This window comes from Alnus glutinosa, chromosome 6, assembly GCF_958979055.1.
Source record: "Alnus glutinosa chromosome 6, dhAlnGlut1.1, whole genome shotgun sequence".
Taxonomy (NCBI): Eukaryota; Viridiplantae; Streptophyta; class Magnoliopsida; order Fagales; family Betulaceae; genus Alnus; species Alnus glutinosa.
In genome coordinates, this window is record NC_084891.1 from 430,406 (window position 1) to 447,560 (window position 17,155).

Below are 17,155 nucleotides of genomic sequence, written 5' to 3' on the forward strand. Positions count from 1 at the left end.
CCTGATTGTCATCCCTTAAAACAAAATTGCTACATATTATACTTTTCAGCCTATTTTATTTATCCATCGGTCTTTGTTAAAAAAATAAATAAAAAAATTGATAGACATTACTATGTCAGTTTAAGCAATAAAATTAAAGTACCTATAATATGTAGCAATACTTTCTTAAAAAGGTCAAAGTATTTCTATATACAGTTATTAAGAATTGAAAAAATAAAGAAAAAATTTCACTTATAACTTCTGATTTTTCATCACTTTTGTAAAAAGGTCAGGTAACCAAACTTTAAAAAGTGTCAATTTAGGGTATCTATTTTTCAATTTTTTTTTTTATATTTTTTTTCAATTTCAACCATTCGTTAGAATTTTCCGTTAAATCTTATCAAAATTTCTAAAATATCCATATGTTTATTTTTTTTACAAAAAAATTAATTTTTTTTCTTCTAAGATTTATGCATAAGTATTTTTACAAATTTCTTTAAATTCTAACTAACACTTAAATCCTAACTATTATTTTCTTTTTATTCTTAAAAAAGGAGGTTAGGGGTATTTTGAGAATTTTATAGGATTTAATAAAAAATTTAACGGATTGTTAAAATCAAAACAAAAAAAATTAAAAGATAAATACTTTAAATTCACGGTCTTTAAAATTTAGGTACTTTGTTTTCAAAGCGACAAAACATCATAGTTATAATTGAAGTTCTTAAAAAACAAAATAAAATAATAATAATAATAATTGTGTTCTGTGCGGCACGCACCGGACGAACCGGAGAGACTCCGAGGCAGCCCAGTCCTTATATTGCCATTTTCACATAATTTCTCGTTCGTGTGCTTTCCTCTTATCGGACAACTCATGGCGGAGGTAAAGCTTCGATTCTCTCTCTCTCATTTCCTCTTTTCGTCTCTGTCTCTGTTTGTAACAGCGAGAAAATATTTTAAGTTCTTCTTTGGTCATTTCAAAGTCTCAAACTTTGTTGGTTGACGGTGATTGCCGATTGGGATTTTCATTTCATGTCTATGGTTTTGTGAATCTTTGCTTGTTCTTTTTCTTTTTGGGTATTGATTTATTACTTATCAGTGTTTGCTTAAAAAGTATAACTGGATTTGTAGCTGTTAATTTTAACCAGAACTGGGTCTTCCTGGTTTAGGTGAAATTTTTCTATATAAAATTTCTATGAATTTATGAGATAATCATTCAATATTAAATATTGGGTGCATGAGGGTCTTTTGTTTTCCAATTAAATATAGATCCTTTTCTGAGATTACTCGTTCAAAATAAAAGAAATTGAGATTAGAGTTAATCTAATCTCAAAAAAAAGAGAGTTAATTTGGAGGGCATGTTAGTTAATGTGGGCTTGAGTTTTCAACTAAGTTGTTTGGGCTTTTAGTGGTTGTTTATAGTTATAAGCCTTACAGAAAAGAACTGAGAATCTCAGATTGAAATACATGGCATGTTCGTAGCATTGTTTATTGTCATACGGCCGAGGATTTAACCATTTTTCTTAAAATGGTCATCCTGAAAGTGTTGATCAATTGCGTTGAGGAACACTGGGTGTGTTTGTCTTTGGCAGTTTAGAAGAATGTTAACATTGTTTGAGGAACTTTGTCAAATTGGGTTGTAATTGAAATTCAATTGTAATTGCATTTCTCCTGCTAGAGCTTCTATGTCCAATTTCAAGGTGTCCCATAAAGGATTTATCCAGATTTTCTGAATACCGTGAATCCAAAATTTCAATGTATTGCTTCTAACAAATAGTATGCGATTCCATGGCAGTTTAAAGATGTCGTGATTGTTTGTTAAATATTTAGTCCTGTTCAGCCTACTGCTGGTTGACAATCAAAAATATTGTTATGCAGTGCATTATATTGATCAAAGGTGCAAAGGTTTAGATCTGTTTGCCATGGTCATATATGGGTTGAATCAACGTTTTTCAACTGTAGTGATAAGCTTGTTATAAGCTCATCATTGTTTTCTTACTTGTTACATACTTTTAGACTTGTTCAATGTTTCTGCTGTTTGCTCTCAGGTTGAGCTGAAAACAGCCCCTGCTGATTTTCGATTCCCTACAACAAATCAAACCAGACACTGTTTCACTCGTTACATTGAGTTTCACAGGTACATTTTACTAACTATTGTGTTCACTGAAAACTTATTAGCAGAGTTTTTCTTTTCAATTTTTCCTCTTCTTCTTTTTCAAAAGCCAACTTCAATTGCAGGTGCTTGACAGCAAAAGGTGAAGAGTCTGGTGAATGTGAGAAATTTGCGAAGTATTATCGTTCCCTCTGCCCGGGTGAATGGGTGAGTAGTCCTAGCTTATTGTATTGCTGCAATTGACTAAAAAAATTACTTAGTTGTATGCTCCTTATGTACCACAATTTATAGCAACAAATGATTAATAAAGACATTGGATTTTTTAAATCGTGAAGTGTGTTGTAAAACATAATTACACTCTTTTGAACTTTTCTTGTCTGGTTTAATAACTTGAATGGTCCAGTAAGGAGACTGTCTTCAGTTAGCAGTCAGTGTTATATTTAACATTTGAGTTGCATGAATTTGGTATGATTGGGGAATCATGAAATAACTTTGAACTATTGCCAGTCTCTGCTTTTTACCAACTTGGAATGGCAATGCAATGCCTCTTTGCCATGTCAACTTTCAAGACTTTTAGCCTTGTGCCCCTTGACTGTGTCATCAATTGTCATCTTTTGATGTGTATAGATCAAGTCAACCAGCCTTTTCTAGTTTTATGATCAATCTGAGCTGCTTATAGTCCTCTGTTTGCTCTTATTTCAATATTCATGTTCACGATGTCCATGCATCTTGACATTTGCACAAACTTATGATGATCTGACAGGGGCTCTGAAACAATGATGGTGAATAGTTCTTTTAAACTCTTGCTTTAACTGGTCAATTGTTTCAAGAGCATTGTTATTTTACACTTGATGATATATTACAGGGGTAACAAATCAGTAATGCTTTTTCTTTTTTCTTTTTTGATAAGTAGTAATGAAATTTTATTATGAAAGAGGAGATACCTTAAGCATACATGATGTGGACAAAAGGTTTATCTGAGTAATTAATTCAAAGTTCATCCTGTCCTTGAAATCTAGAAAAAGGAGAAAACCGGATGAATCCAAAAAGAAGCATTCGCTCATACAATGATCTCAAAGAATAAAGACCTAAGCTGAAGCATGGAAAGTTCAATAGCATTAAAGGTCCTATTGTTCCTTTCCCTCAAAATAGTCCACATTATTCATAGAGGTGTAGCATTTCATACTAATCCTTTACTAAGTCGTCCAAACAAACCCTTCTAATAGAAATTAAAAATCAACAACCTTCAAGGCACTGAACCCCAAATAAACAAAATGCAAGACCACAAATCTCTTGGAATATAACAATGAAACAATAAACTCGCCTCTAAGCTTCTCTCACAAGCCATTCCCCTCCCCCCCCCAAAAAAAAACTCCTGCCGTCTGAACTCCCCATCACTGAGGCAAACGGAGGAGTGAGAAGCATCTGCTTCTCCCCACCTTCCTTCCTGCCCTCTCTTCCTCCTCTACCCTCTCCTCTTTTTCCTTCTTTTTTTCTCTTTTCTTTTGTGGGAAGATGGAAGCTAAATTTATAATTGCCCGTTCACCTCCGCCACGTATGTGCCCCTCCATTGGCCTCCCAAATCGACCATGAGCAGCTTCCTGCTGCCCTCCCCGATGGTGTCCAGTTCTAGATCTTTCCTCAAAGAGCCATCCCCACCTCCTTCCTCCATAAAGTAAGAATTGTCCTCTCTTTTGTCCAAAACTGTTGCGGAGCATGCTCCTTTGTCCAAGGATGTGAGAAATGTGATCTTCATTGACTGCTACATCACAATAACCATCAATGCACCCTTTTTTCAGTGGTGAGCCATTATTCGGATTGCATCTCTTACCACCATCGTGGCCCTCTCCTTGGCCTTTTGGTCAAGTAACTATGAGACTGGATTTGTTTGGATCTATTTTCTGTTTTATTTGTAGTTTTAATTTCATGCCTTGTAAGTTGTAATGGCTATTTTTGGGGTGTTTGTTGGGGTCACCCGCCTCATCCATTTGTAGTTTTACTTTGTTTTAATGTAATGGTTATTATGTTTTGCTCAGGAAAAAAACTAATGAAGCAATTGATGTTCAATTGATTCTTCACTAAACTTACAAATACAACACCAATTCACAAGAATCATATTCCTTGATGAAATATGATCCAGTGTTAAAATATCTCCCAATGCACACGTCCAAGCAATCCCATTGCTGTATTATAGATTCATAATTAAAGAAATCATTATAAGTTCGGCTGTTATCTAAAGATATTGTGCCAGGGGTGGGGGCTGTCAAAGTCCCTAGACTGAGTACTGATAATTTTAAATACGTTGAATTTGTTGTATTACCTGGCGTCTTTTCTACATTGCCAGTGCCAGTTGGCACCATGATCAAACATAATGCCCATGAAACTAAAAACTTTACTACTCAACTTTTTATGCAGTAGAGTTGTGAAGAATATAGAAGCATGTAGAAATTGATGGGGATAATTTGGATAATGTTAGAATTATGTCTGAGGATATTATTCATATACTCCTTTGTCCCTAGATAGGGCTTGTCAGCACTGTGTTCTTCACGAAAATTACTATAGAAAGCTTTCTATGATAACAAGTTCAGCATCTTGGGACAGAAGTTGTCTATCTCAAGAGAACTATCATGTCCTTTGGTTGGTGATTTCTATTCTACCATTTTCTATCTTCACAGCTCTTAACTTGTATATTTTCCCCCAGTGCGTGGAATTGGTCGCCGTTTACCTATGAACTGGAAATTTGGAAAATATCTGCCATTTTATGTGACTAATTCTTTTTTGACTTAAATTGCTGCAGGTTGAGAGGTGGAACGAGCAAAGGGAGAGCGGATCTTTTCCAGGCCCCCTTTGATGTCGCATCAGCACCTTAGATGGTCGTGCATTGCTTGTTCCTTTTCTTTAAGCTGAATTGAATAATAAGGCGCAAATCGAGTTCTCTTTGAATTAATTGAACATTTAATTGTGTTGATTATTGCATGTGGGCATGTTGCCCCTAACTTAAAATGGCTGGCATTTTTCTATGTTCTAATATATGAATTTGTTTTGAGCAGATACAGTTGAATCTTCACAAATAAAACGACCCTCGTTGGCTTGGTTTGTTCTTCCATAACCCCCAGAAGCTAACCGACCTGTGTTTGTTCTTAAACATGCATATTTAATTCATTTGATGATAGTTTGAAACCCGAAATAAAACAAACTAGGATGAGTTCCCTTTGGTTCTTGGTTTTCAATAGATTGGGGCGATTTTAGGAGGAAATGATGAACGGAGCAGCTGTTTCAGAGCTTGTACAGACATAATATTTCTGTAACTCCTAATATATAAACTTGTTCTTAGCAGATACTGTTGTGTCTCAGAAACAGAATCGGGAATATTTTTTTTTTTCCTTAAACCTTGAGTTTCACACCGGAAAATCTATCATTAGGGGTTGAATAGAGTCTTAATATGTTAATTATATTATGATCTCATTGAAAAAACTGCATAAGGGATAAATCTCCCTAATATATAGTGGTATTAGAGCTGTGTTAATTAAAGAAAAATGTAGTCAATGTGACGAATGAAGATTGTTTTTGTAACAATGATGAGAGTCATGAGATTGTTGAGCAATTAAGTCACACATTGGATATATATCATAATAAGCTTAAGGATTTGGGTTGAGTGGTTTTCTATATGATCATGGTCCTCACTAAAAAAACTAAGGAATAATATTGAGGTTTCCAATTGAATGTCAAATTAAAGGGTGAAGATTAAGTAAGGATTTCGAGTTGAAAGTCGAATTTGCAAAGAATTGAAGTCTTAATATTTTGGTTCGATTCTACAGTTTCTACTCCTGTGAAAGAGATAAATGAGTAAATTTGTTGAACAAAACAACCAGTTACAAAAATTCATGACTAGCACAACCTAACCAAAAAGTAATAGGATTGAGTTGTAAAAATATATATTTTTGTGTTTTTAGGATACATTGGAACTCAGAAAAAATCTATGCAATTTGGTTACTTTTTGCACAAACGAAACCAAACCTAAACACCCTCAAATTTTTCCATTCTATCAAAGATAGACACGGATTTTTAAAACTAGAGAAAGTTTTGAGAGAGAAATAAGAATAGAGAATTTTGAGTGTACTAAAACTTGTCTTTAAGTGAATGCTCTAAAACGACTGTACGTACGTTAAGGATGATCTCACCATTTAGCAAGGATACGAGTTAGCTCTTCCCCTTTCTAATGGGCCATAATTCACTCATCAAATAGGTGATTAGTTAATTTGAATATTCCTAAATAAAACAAAGGATAACTTATGCAACACGCCATTGCCAATGCTAATTAAATAGACTTGTTGAATGACTTCAATCAAAAGCCGTTTCACTCAAAAGTCATTATACAAATAATATTGTTCGATAATAATAAATGAAATTTCAAATTATGATAATCATTATTATATAATTGTGAGAATTGGGTTGTATATATATATATACATCGATCTGGAGGCTTTTTGTTGTTAATACTGCATCCGCATAATTATATATATATATATATATATATATATATATATATATATATATATATATATATATATATGTGTGTGTGTGTGTGTGTTTCATAATGACCCTGAGGCATTACTGCCACTTTTTTACCATAAACATGCAGCGAAAATTGGTATAAATTTTGCTTTTTCTTTAAACTAAAGGCATTATCCATAATATTCACTAGAGCATTAAAGCATTAACATATTACATGTACATAATTACATCGATCACTAGTACTTAGACTTACAATCTTAATCAAATATCATAATCAACCAAATAATTACATCAGTCATATCTATATGTCAGGATATTCATCTAGTTAAACCAAAACTATACAATCAAAATACCTTAGAAGCTCATGTTTATCGCTTATTTTGGTTGCTCGTCCTTTGCATCGACATTCTCTTTATTTCATAGGAAGACAAATGAGTCATTTCTCCTCTTAATAGTACTATTAGTGGGAGTAGTATTGCTGTCTTTATCTTTACAGTGTTGTGGTGTCTCATACTCAAAAGAAGTTTATTATTTTTAATATTTTTAGCATATTTATGTTTTTCGTTGCGGGTATCATCAGTTGGTGGGTTATATAAGGTGAGGTAACGTTATAAGTTCTATCAATGGAGTATTTTATTAAAGTTCTAAACAACTTGGATGAGATTTCTTTCATTGAGTTGTGACTCATATTCCCTTTGGTGGTGAGAGTCTACCATACTTTAATGTTGGCCAGTAAAACTTTGTTCAACATAAAATTTATCCATATTTTCTTTTATTTTTCTTTTATCATGCATCAAAGAGTTTATAGTTCTCTTAAGCTGATATGATGAACTAAATTAACAATTTAATCAATACTTTAATACTTCTCTTCACGTGTAGGCTTAAACTATGTTTTAATAAGTGAGGTTCAACACGTAGATTATTAAATCACCACTTATCTCAAAAAGCTTAAGGAGATATATATGAAGAGTTAAATTTAATTATTATCTAATCAATACTTTAACATATATCGCAAAATATACTCGATCCTGTGAGCAGCTTTGCGTATATACTCGAACTATAACGGCTCCTATTTTTAACCTAATGTATGCTACCTTCCATTGCAAAATACACAATGTGTATGTGACGAAGTTTCAAAATCTGATTTGAAGACATATATAATTACACTTTAGTCTCTTTGTTTCTGATTAGACGCCTAATCACATTCAAACATAAAAAAGTAATGACTTCTTAACTCTCAAAAATTTCGGAAAAACATGACCCCTTGTTAAATTATCACTTTTCTTCTGTGCATATCATGATACGTTATTATTTTTATTAGTATTTTTTTTTTTAACATCTTCTCTTCCCCAACTAATAGGGCAAAAATTCACTAATCAAATAGTTAATTAATTTGAATATTTTCGAATAAAAAAAAGTATATAACGAATGTGAAACGTCATTGCCCATGCCAAATAGACTTGGTGAATGACTTTAACCAAAAGCCGATTCACCCGAAAACCATCGTATTGCACGAAATCACAAATTTTGTGTGTTAAGATATTGTTAATATAATATTCTTCAATAATAATAAATGAAATTTAAAATCATGATAGTATTTATCTTGAAAATTGTCCAATAATGATGTTTAACTGAGAAAGTATAATATAACATGATAGTAATAATTAGATAACTTGGTCCTTCATGTGAGAATAGGGTTGTATATAATATATATACATCTTGTGAATAATTTGAAAGAGATGAGTGGGAAAAGGCCTCTATAAAAGGGATTAAACCTTTTGTTTTATGAAAGTACTACATATCTTTAGGTATTTCAAAGGGAAAAAAAAAATGGGAACAAATATTCAAGTTCTAATTGTTGTATGTACCATAATATGTTTTTGTTCAATTTCAGATGCTACCCTAGTGGAAAAGAATGGGACTGCCACCTTTTACAAAGCTCCTTACATTCGTGAGTATATATATATATATATATGCTTGTATATTGTGGGTCTCGGGTCACGGATCCTTAAGACCCATGGTCAGATTGTGGGTCTCTCTCCCACTTTTTTATTTTTTATTTTAAATTTTTTATCTAATGCAGAGGTATTATTGTTATTTTCAATCATGTGTATCACACGTAACCCATTTCTTGTTGGATTTGACAAAAATTCTAACGGAAGGAGTTAAGTAAAAGCAGGGCTAGGTAGTTTTTAGAGTTAATCACAACTTTTTAAAGTTTGGGGGACACTAAAAATTAAATAGTAGTTTGTGAGAGTAATTAAGTGTAATTTTTCCTATATGTTTACTATAATTAAGTTTACTTCAATTATTAGTTGTTTTTTATTGTGTCATCAATTCTTCACAAATGTATATGAGTGTGTTTAATTTAATACTTGTACTTCACCTTCTTTTATTGTATATACAGTTGGAAATTGTATATGATTGTGTTTCATATTGTAATTGTTTTTTTCTTCTTAATTTATTTCTTTTTAGTTTATAAGGATTCGCCACTAAAGTTTAATATCCCATAATGTTAAAATATTAATTAAATGATTAAATACACATAACAACACAACTTGTACCGTTGTTGGGTTTGATTTGTATACATAAATTCAAGTTTAATTTAGATATGAAGTATAACCTAATTAAAGAATGCGTTTTAGCTACTAGTTAATTAAATTTGGTTTCTATTTTAAGAATTAAGCCCTCGAAGAATAATTTTCAATATCTTTTGCCAGCCTCTGCATGTAATGGATATCAAGATGATGGTAATTTTATAGCTGCTGCAAGTGATGAAATATGGGAGAATAGAGGAGCATGTGGGAAATGTTACATGATAAAGTGTATTGGTGCCACAAACCTAGCACCACACCCTTGTAAGCAAGGCTACATTCTTGTTCAAATTGTCGATTATTGTCGAGGATGTCGCGGAACCATCAATCTTTCTGAAGAAGCTTTCTTTGATATTGCTGACCCCAAAGCTGGGAGAGTTAAGATTGAATATTTTGTGTAAGCTAAGCTAAAGCGCTCAAAATTAACATTCTAGTGCACAAAGTATGCACGCAATATCATTCACTTGCTATTAATTTATGTTTATGATACGCAGGTGGCCAGAGAAGATCTACTAAGGGCAAGTTATGATGATAGTCATTGGTGGAGATACCCGGCCCGTACATCTAGCTAGAAACACTCTTATCATGTAAAGGTTACAAATTTGATGAAACAATATATATGTGTGTGTGAGGCGTATTGATTGATGAAATGAAGGGGGCTTTTCTTTCTTTCTATAAGCAATTAAGTATGGAATGAGGGCCCTTATCCTTTAGTAATAACATCTGCAATTTATTAGTTTCTCACCATAGTCCCGTAGTGTAGGTGGCTAAACCACTTCCTTAGCCAATGAGGTGGTTTGGCCACCCCAAAGGTGATTGAACTATCTTGTACGTCAAGACAACGAGAAGAGAGGTGACATAATAAGAGCTCGACGGTAGAAAAGGTGGCGGAGGAACATAAGGAGAGGTGGTGGTGGGCGAGGATCAGAAATAGCTAAAAAACATATACAAATTTTTTTTTTTTTTTTTTTTTTCAACTTGGATGATGTTGTAGATTTTAGGCCGTTCATTAAAGTTATTGCACCAGTACAATACATATATATAACTATTAAAGCTATTTCACGAGATCTTGTTTTTAATGTTTTTTTTTTGCATAAATAACACATCATTGCTTATGCGAGGGAAGAAATCAATATGTAATTTGAATTTTGATAAATACATAGTAGTCCAACAAAAATGCCCGTTTAAGAACATACGAGACAAAGATAAGTAGAGATGTGATATTTTGTCACCCAAAACACAATTATTGACTTTTTTTTTTTTAAAAAAAGACCACAAAATCAGATGCTAACATGGTTTTGTGATGTTTTAAAATAACAAAAAATGAAAAAAAGATAATAACTGTGTCAATAATTATGTCATGGAGTGTCGAAAAAATTAAGAAGGTCTAGTAAATGCAAGTACTTATGTGATATTGAAACCACATTTACATCTGGAAAATGAAAAAGAAATCTAGGATTTGAACGAAGAAATCTAGGATTTGCTCCAAAGCTTGGACATGCATCATTTTTCTGTGACTCCTAATATATGAACATGTTCTGAGCAAATACTGTTGTGTCTCAAAAACACAATCGGGAATATTTTTTTTAATTTCCTTAAACCTTAAGTTTCACACTGGAAAATCTATTATTAGCTTAAACTATTTTTGGGTTGAATGGAGTCTTAATATGTTAATTATATGATCTCATTGAAAGAACTTCATAAGGAATGAATCGAGCTCCCTAATATATAGTGGTATTAGAGCTGTGTTAATTAATTAAAGAAAAATGTAGTCAATGTGACGAATGAAGATTGTTTTTTAACAATGATGAGAATCATGAGATTTTTGAGTGTATATATATATATATATATATATATGAGCGAAATGGATATATATCATAGGCTTAAGGGCTTAAGGATTTGGGTTGAGTGGTTTTCTATATGATCATGGTCTCATTAAAAAAACTGTCTAAGGAATAATAGTGAGGTTTCCAATTGAATGTCAAATTAAAGGGTGAAGATTAAGGATTTCGAGTTGAAAGTCGAATTTGCAAAGAATTGAAGTCATAATAGTTTGGTTCTATTCGACTCCTGTGAAAGAGATAATTGAATAAATTTGTTGAACAAAACAACCAGTTACAAAGATTCATGACTAGCACAACTTAACCAAAAAGTAATAGGATTGAATTGTAAAAATATATAGATATATATGTTTTCTCGATCGTATACAATCAGGGATCGATACCCATATATGTGCGGTAGGTGAAGAATATGATTTGATATTATATTTTTACAAAATACTCTTGAAATCTATCATCCACTTTGATAGAAGGTTATTTATTTTGCCTTCGTATTTGGAAGTGCATCTTTGACGAATGTCGACGCTATAATTTAATCTTAGGAGGTTGAGTATCAAGAAACCCAATCGCACTAAATTGAACACTCCAAGTGGCACAAAATCAATCTTTATAAAAACAACGTTCTTGCGTGATTCTATAACTTTGTGAGATTTTCTTTCATCTAATTTTATTCGATCTCTTGCATTCTATTTATCTTATTGTTAATTTTCTGTTTAATGTTATATTTATATAGTATCACCAAGAATTTTTTGGACAGTCAAAATAATTTTACAACACTAAATATTTTACCTAGCTAACTTGGGATACTCGTAACTATATTCAACGGACAACACTAGGCGCTTCATCCCTCTCATGGAATGCGAATATAACAAAGTGGCATCTACTCACCCAAAAATTCAAAAATAAAAAATAAAAAATAAAAAATTCTGACTTGAAAAACCTTAACAGCTAACTACCAATTAGTAATATAGTTCAATTACGATTTACAGGAAAGAAAAAAAAACAGAGATAATGATGTAGGACGGAATTTATTCATATTTTTTGTGAAAACGAAAAATAGGAAAATGTCAAAAATAATATTGGAGCAGTGCCGTTTGATTAAAATTTTAGTTGTTCTCAAATAATAGAAGCACAAAAGGAAAGACTTGATCATCAAACCGGGATTTTATTTCATTTTATTCTTATTTACAATTAAGATTTTGTTTCATTTAATTTTCTTACTAAGACTATATTTGCTTTATTTATTTCCTTTTTTTATTTATTTATTAGGATTATGTTTACTTTCACGGCTATGAATATGTTTTATTTCTCTACAAATATTTCATTTCTTTATTGGGATTATGTTTACTTTCACTACTAGGAACGTGTTTACTTTCTCTAAAAGTATTTTTTTTTATTATTTATAGGTGAGTTTGCAATATAATAAAAAAAACCCATTAAATTATTAATCAAATTAGAAAATTCTCTCAAAAACTTTGTGGAGTTTATTGTCCCATGCGCGCCCAAGGGACATGGTCAATGATTTTAAAAAGAAATTGCTTCACCGAGAAGCCTTGCACTGATTTTGAGTTTTGTTATGTTATTTATATAATATTAATTCTTCAATAACAATAACCCCATTCTTATCCCTTCAATAAAATAAAATAAATAAATAACCCCATTCTTATACCAAAGGTTTCTGATTGAAGTATATATAGCATAACATGATGGTTTTGGATAACCCTTGGTATAAGAATAGGGCTATAAACCAATAATTGGATGAAGGTCTATATATTACATATGTATATGGTCATTACATGTTAATATGTCTCTTTAAAATTAATGGAGTAAACCTTTTGCTTTGCACCACAAAGGAGTTTCATTATAGCTAGCTATATATATATATATATATTTATCCTTAAGCATTTCTAAGGGAAAAATTTAAAGAATGGGAATATTAATTAAATGCTCAAGTTCTGCTTACCTTTGGCACAATCATATGTTTTGCCTCAACTTCATATACTTACCAAGGGACTGCCAGCTTCTACGAGCCTCCTTACGTTCGTGAGTACGTATAACAATGAATTATGTGTGTGTGTGTATATATATATATATATATATATTATTACAGGGTTAAATAGTAGTAAAAAGATCTATGTATAGCTTTCTGGAAAATTCAGGTATACGTTTTTTTCACACAAAAAGTGAGAACAAAATCAGTTTGTGAAAGTCAAAATGTTTAGCTTTAATTTTTGTCTAAAATGTTGCTAAATAATTTTTTTCCAAAAGAAAGGAGAATTATAAGAGAAAGAGGAACAATAACTGGGGGGGAGGTTCTGTATATGTATGTGTCATAAACTCCCCCTCCCCCTCCCCCTCCCCCCTCCGGAGTTTATCAAATTATTTCATTTATATTCACGATGATCCAGGATCAATATCAAATGAGACTTGATATATAAAGGTATAAATTAAAGGAAGGGTTAAGGTTGAAGGCATATAGAAATAGTTTTTTTTTTTTGGCTAAGACCTTGTTAAATTACATACCAATTGTCTCAAAAGCTTAACTTTATCTAACATACCCTCTCTTCATGTGTAGGGATGTTGAAATGGGACTATGTAAGACATTTGTTCAAATACCATGTTAAATTACCATTTATTTTAATAGTTTTCATTAGTTGATAAAAAAATAGTAGTAAATTTAACCATTTGTTTAATCATCTAATATAACCTCAAGTATATATTTTAATTAGCCAGCTACTAGTTAAAACTGAGTCCTAACTCCTAATTATACAAAAACTAAATCCCCGAAGTAATTTAATCAAAAGTACAAATAATAATATAGTGATCCTATCAAGTAACCATACCACTATAACAAGAATCTATCAAAATCCGAACTTAAATTGAAAACTTACTACCCTAGTCAAAATCAATATCATTTCCTATCTACAAAAGTCTACAATATGAGCTCTGATACCAAACTTGTAATACCCCAACACCCAATAATCTACGTAGAAGCGTACTTTCTATTTCCAATATCCTCAAATGGATCTTTCACAATAATTTTCACAGGTTAATTAGAGCATCTATAATTAATCTTCAAGCATCAATCAATATTATCCAAAGATCATTTAATCTTAATACTCCCAAATAAAGTTTAAACATCTCTAGTATCTCACATAAGTTCCATAATTAAGCCACTTCAATATATTTACTCTATACATATTTTTGAAAAGTTGACAAAACATACATCAAGCCTATACATCAAAAATCACATCGGATTTTTCCAACTAACTAGTCACCAAAAATCTCTCCAAGATATGCAACCTTTAGCTAATTAAGCTCCAAGATCCTCAAATTTCCCCGGTATCGATACTATTAAGAGTCTTTGCTATCTCTGAAAAATGTAAATCAAATATAATGTGCAACCTCAGTGAGTAGAAATAATTAATCAAGGGAGTGATGTCGAGCCGTTTACTAGTTGGATTTATGCACAAAACTTAATAAACAATTATCAATATTTTCAAAACAAGATATGAAATATTTCATTTGTAGCATTCAATAACTATGAGAATAATTTATGCACATGAGTAACCATTTTTACTGTGAGCAATAAAATAATGCAAATAATTCAGAAAATTTATTAAAACCATCTCTCAAATGTCATAAACTCGTTGTTAATTACTATTTACATGATTTATTCAAAAAATTTCATTTACTTTGAGAATCAATGACAATAAGACAACACTGGGAGCTTCATCACTCTCATGGAATGCAAATATAACAAAGTGGCATCTACTCACCCAAAAATTAAAAAGAAAAAAAAATAAAAAATTGTGACTTGAAAAATATTGTGCTACCTTAACAAGCAACTATCAATTAGTAATATAGTTCAATTACGATTTACAGGAAAAAAAAAAAAAAAAAAATAGAGATATTGATGTAAGGCAGAATTTATTCATATTTTTGGTGAAAACGAAATATAGGAAAATGTCAAAAATAATATTGGAGCAGCGCCGTTTGGTTAGAATTTTACATATTCTCGGAGAATAGAAGTACAAAAGGAAAGACTTGATCATTAAGCCGAAATTTTATTTTATTTTTTTCTTATTTACAATTAAGATTTTATTTTATTTCTTTACTAGGACTAGATTTGCTTTATTTATTTGCTTTTTTTTTTTTTTTTTTTCTTTACTAAGATTATGTTTACTTTCACTGCTAGAAATATGTTTTCTTTCTCTACAAATATTTCATTTTCTTATTGGGATTATGTTTACTTTCATTACTAGAAATATGTTTACTTTTTCTACAAGTATTTTTCTAATATTTATAGGTGAGTTTGCAATGTAATAAAAAAACCCATTAAATTATTTATCAAATCAAAGAATTCTCTCAAAAAATCTGTGGAGTTTATTGTCCCATGCGCGTCGAAGGGACATGGTCAATGATTTTAAAAAGAAATTGCTTCACCGAGAAGCCATGCACTGATTTTGAGTTTTGTTATGTTATTTATATAATATTAATTCTTCAATAACAATAACCCCATTCTTATCCCTTCAATAAAATAAAATAAATAAATAACCCCATTCTTATACCAAAGGTTTCTGATTGAGGAAGTATAGCATAACATGATGGTTTGGGATAACCCTTGGTATAAGAATAGGGCTATAAACCGATAATTGGATGAAGGTCTATATGTTACATATGAATATGGTCATTACATGTTAATATGTCTCTATAAAATGGAGTAAACCTATCACAAAGGAGTTTCATTATAACTGGCTATATATATTTATCCTCAAGCATTTCTAAGGGAAAAAGAATGGGAATATTAAATGCTCAAGTTCTGTGTATCTTTGGCACCATCATATGTTTTGCTTCAACTTCATATACTTACCAAGGGACGGCCAGCTTCTACAAGCCTCCTTACGTTCGTGAGTACATATAACTATGAATTGTGTGTGTGTGTGTGTGTCTATATATATATATATATATATTTATTTATTTATTTATTAAAGGGTTAAATAGTTGTAAAAAGATCTGTATATAGCTTTCTGGAAAATTCAGGTATATATACGTTTTTTTCACACAAAAAGTCATGAGAACAAATTCAGTTTGTAATAGTCAATATGAATATCAAATGAGACTTGATAAAGGAATTAAGGGTTATATAAGCTTTTGAAGGCATATGGAAATAGTTTTTCTTTGCTAAGACCTTGTTAAATTATATACCAATTGTCTCGAAAGCTTAAGTTTATAAAAAATTGTGACTTTAATCATTCATTTTATATTCTAACGTACACTCGATCTCCTCATGTGTGGGGATGTTGAAATGAGACTAAGAGGTTTATTCAAATACCATGTTAAATGATCACTATTTATTTAAAAAGTTTTAGTCGATAAAAAAAATAGTCAAAACTGAGTCCTAATTATACAAAAACTAAAACCCCGAAGTAATTTCAATCTCTTTTGCCAGCCTCTGCATGTGACGGATATAGAGATGATGGTAGTTTTATAGCCGGAGCAAGTGATGCTTTATGGAAAAATGGGGCAGCATGTGGGAAAGTTTACTTGGTGTACTGTACTGGTGCCACAAACCAAGCACCACAACCTTGTACGGATGCCGCTGTTGTGGTCAGAATTGTTGATTATTGTCCACAGGGATGCCGGGGAACCATTAATCTTTCAGAAGATGCTTTCTCTGTGATTGCTAATCTCAGTGCTGGAGTAATTAAGGTTGAGTACTTTGAAGAGTAATAAACAAAGTAAGTTATGCTAAAATTAAGTAAGTTATGCTCAAAATTAACACCCTCAGACATGACGTGCATATATAGAAGATATATATATTGTAGACATGCAACGTTATTCACTGTCTGGTTAATTATATATGTTATACAGGTGGAAGAATTGAGAAGGTCTAGTAAGGGCAAGTTATGATGATACTGAAATCACGATGGCTCATTTTCTAGCCTTTGAGCCAAGAAGCTTCGGCTAATTTTCAGCATTTTTTTTCTCTCTTTTATGCGTTCTACAACTTCTACTGGTTGGAATATGGGACTAGCTAAATATGTTAGGCACTTTTTTGCTTTTAAAGGCTTTGTAAATAATTAATGTTAGAAAATATATATATTTTTATCCTACAA

At 31.5% G+C, this 17,155-nt stretch overlaps 2 protein-coding genes and 1 long non-coding RNA gene across 4 annotated transcripts; all 3 read left to right on the plus strand.

Moving 5' to 3' along the window:
- Positions 1-712: 712 nt before the first annotated feature.
- On the plus strand, positions 713-5,478 carry LOC133870217 (cytochrome c oxidase subunit 6b-2). Of its 2 annotated transcripts, none has more exons than XM_062307301.1 (5): positions 713-859; positions 2,025-2,113; positions 2,215-2,296; positions 4,887-4,962; positions 5,146-5,478. In XM_062307301.1, the coding sequence occupies exons 1-4, from the start codon at positions 851-853 to the stop codon at positions 4,938-4,940; spliced, it is 234 nt and encodes a 77-aa protein (XP_062163285.1). In that variant the 5' UTR covers positions 713-850; the 3' UTR covers positions 4,941-4,962; positions 5,146-5,478. The 2 variants fall into 2 exon arrangements, with proteins under 2 accessions (XP_062163285.1, XP_062163284.1); XM_062307300.1 differs by having other exon boundaries at positions 714-859; positions 5,140-5,478.
- A 2,899-nt stretch (positions 5,479-8,377) lies between these two features.
- On the plus strand, positions 8,378-9,876 carry LOC133871216 (EG45-like domain containing protein). Its single transcript, XM_062308615.1, has 3 exons — positions 8,378-8,555; positions 9,325-9,595; positions 9,693-9,876. The coding sequence occupies exons 1-3, from the start codon at positions 8,390-8,392 to the stop codon at positions 9,712-9,714; spliced, it is 459 nt and encodes a 152-aa protein (XP_062164599.1). The 5' UTR covers positions 8,378-8,389; the 3' UTR covers positions 9,715-9,876.
- Positions 9,877-15,769: 5,893 nt separating this feature from the next.
- On the plus strand, positions 15,770-17,155 carry LOC133870257 (uncharacterized). The gene is made up of 3 exons (XR_009900666.1): positions 15,770-15,946; positions 16,489-16,777; positions 16,911-17,155. It is a non-coding gene; the product is annotated as an uncharacterized LOC133870257 (long non-coding RNA).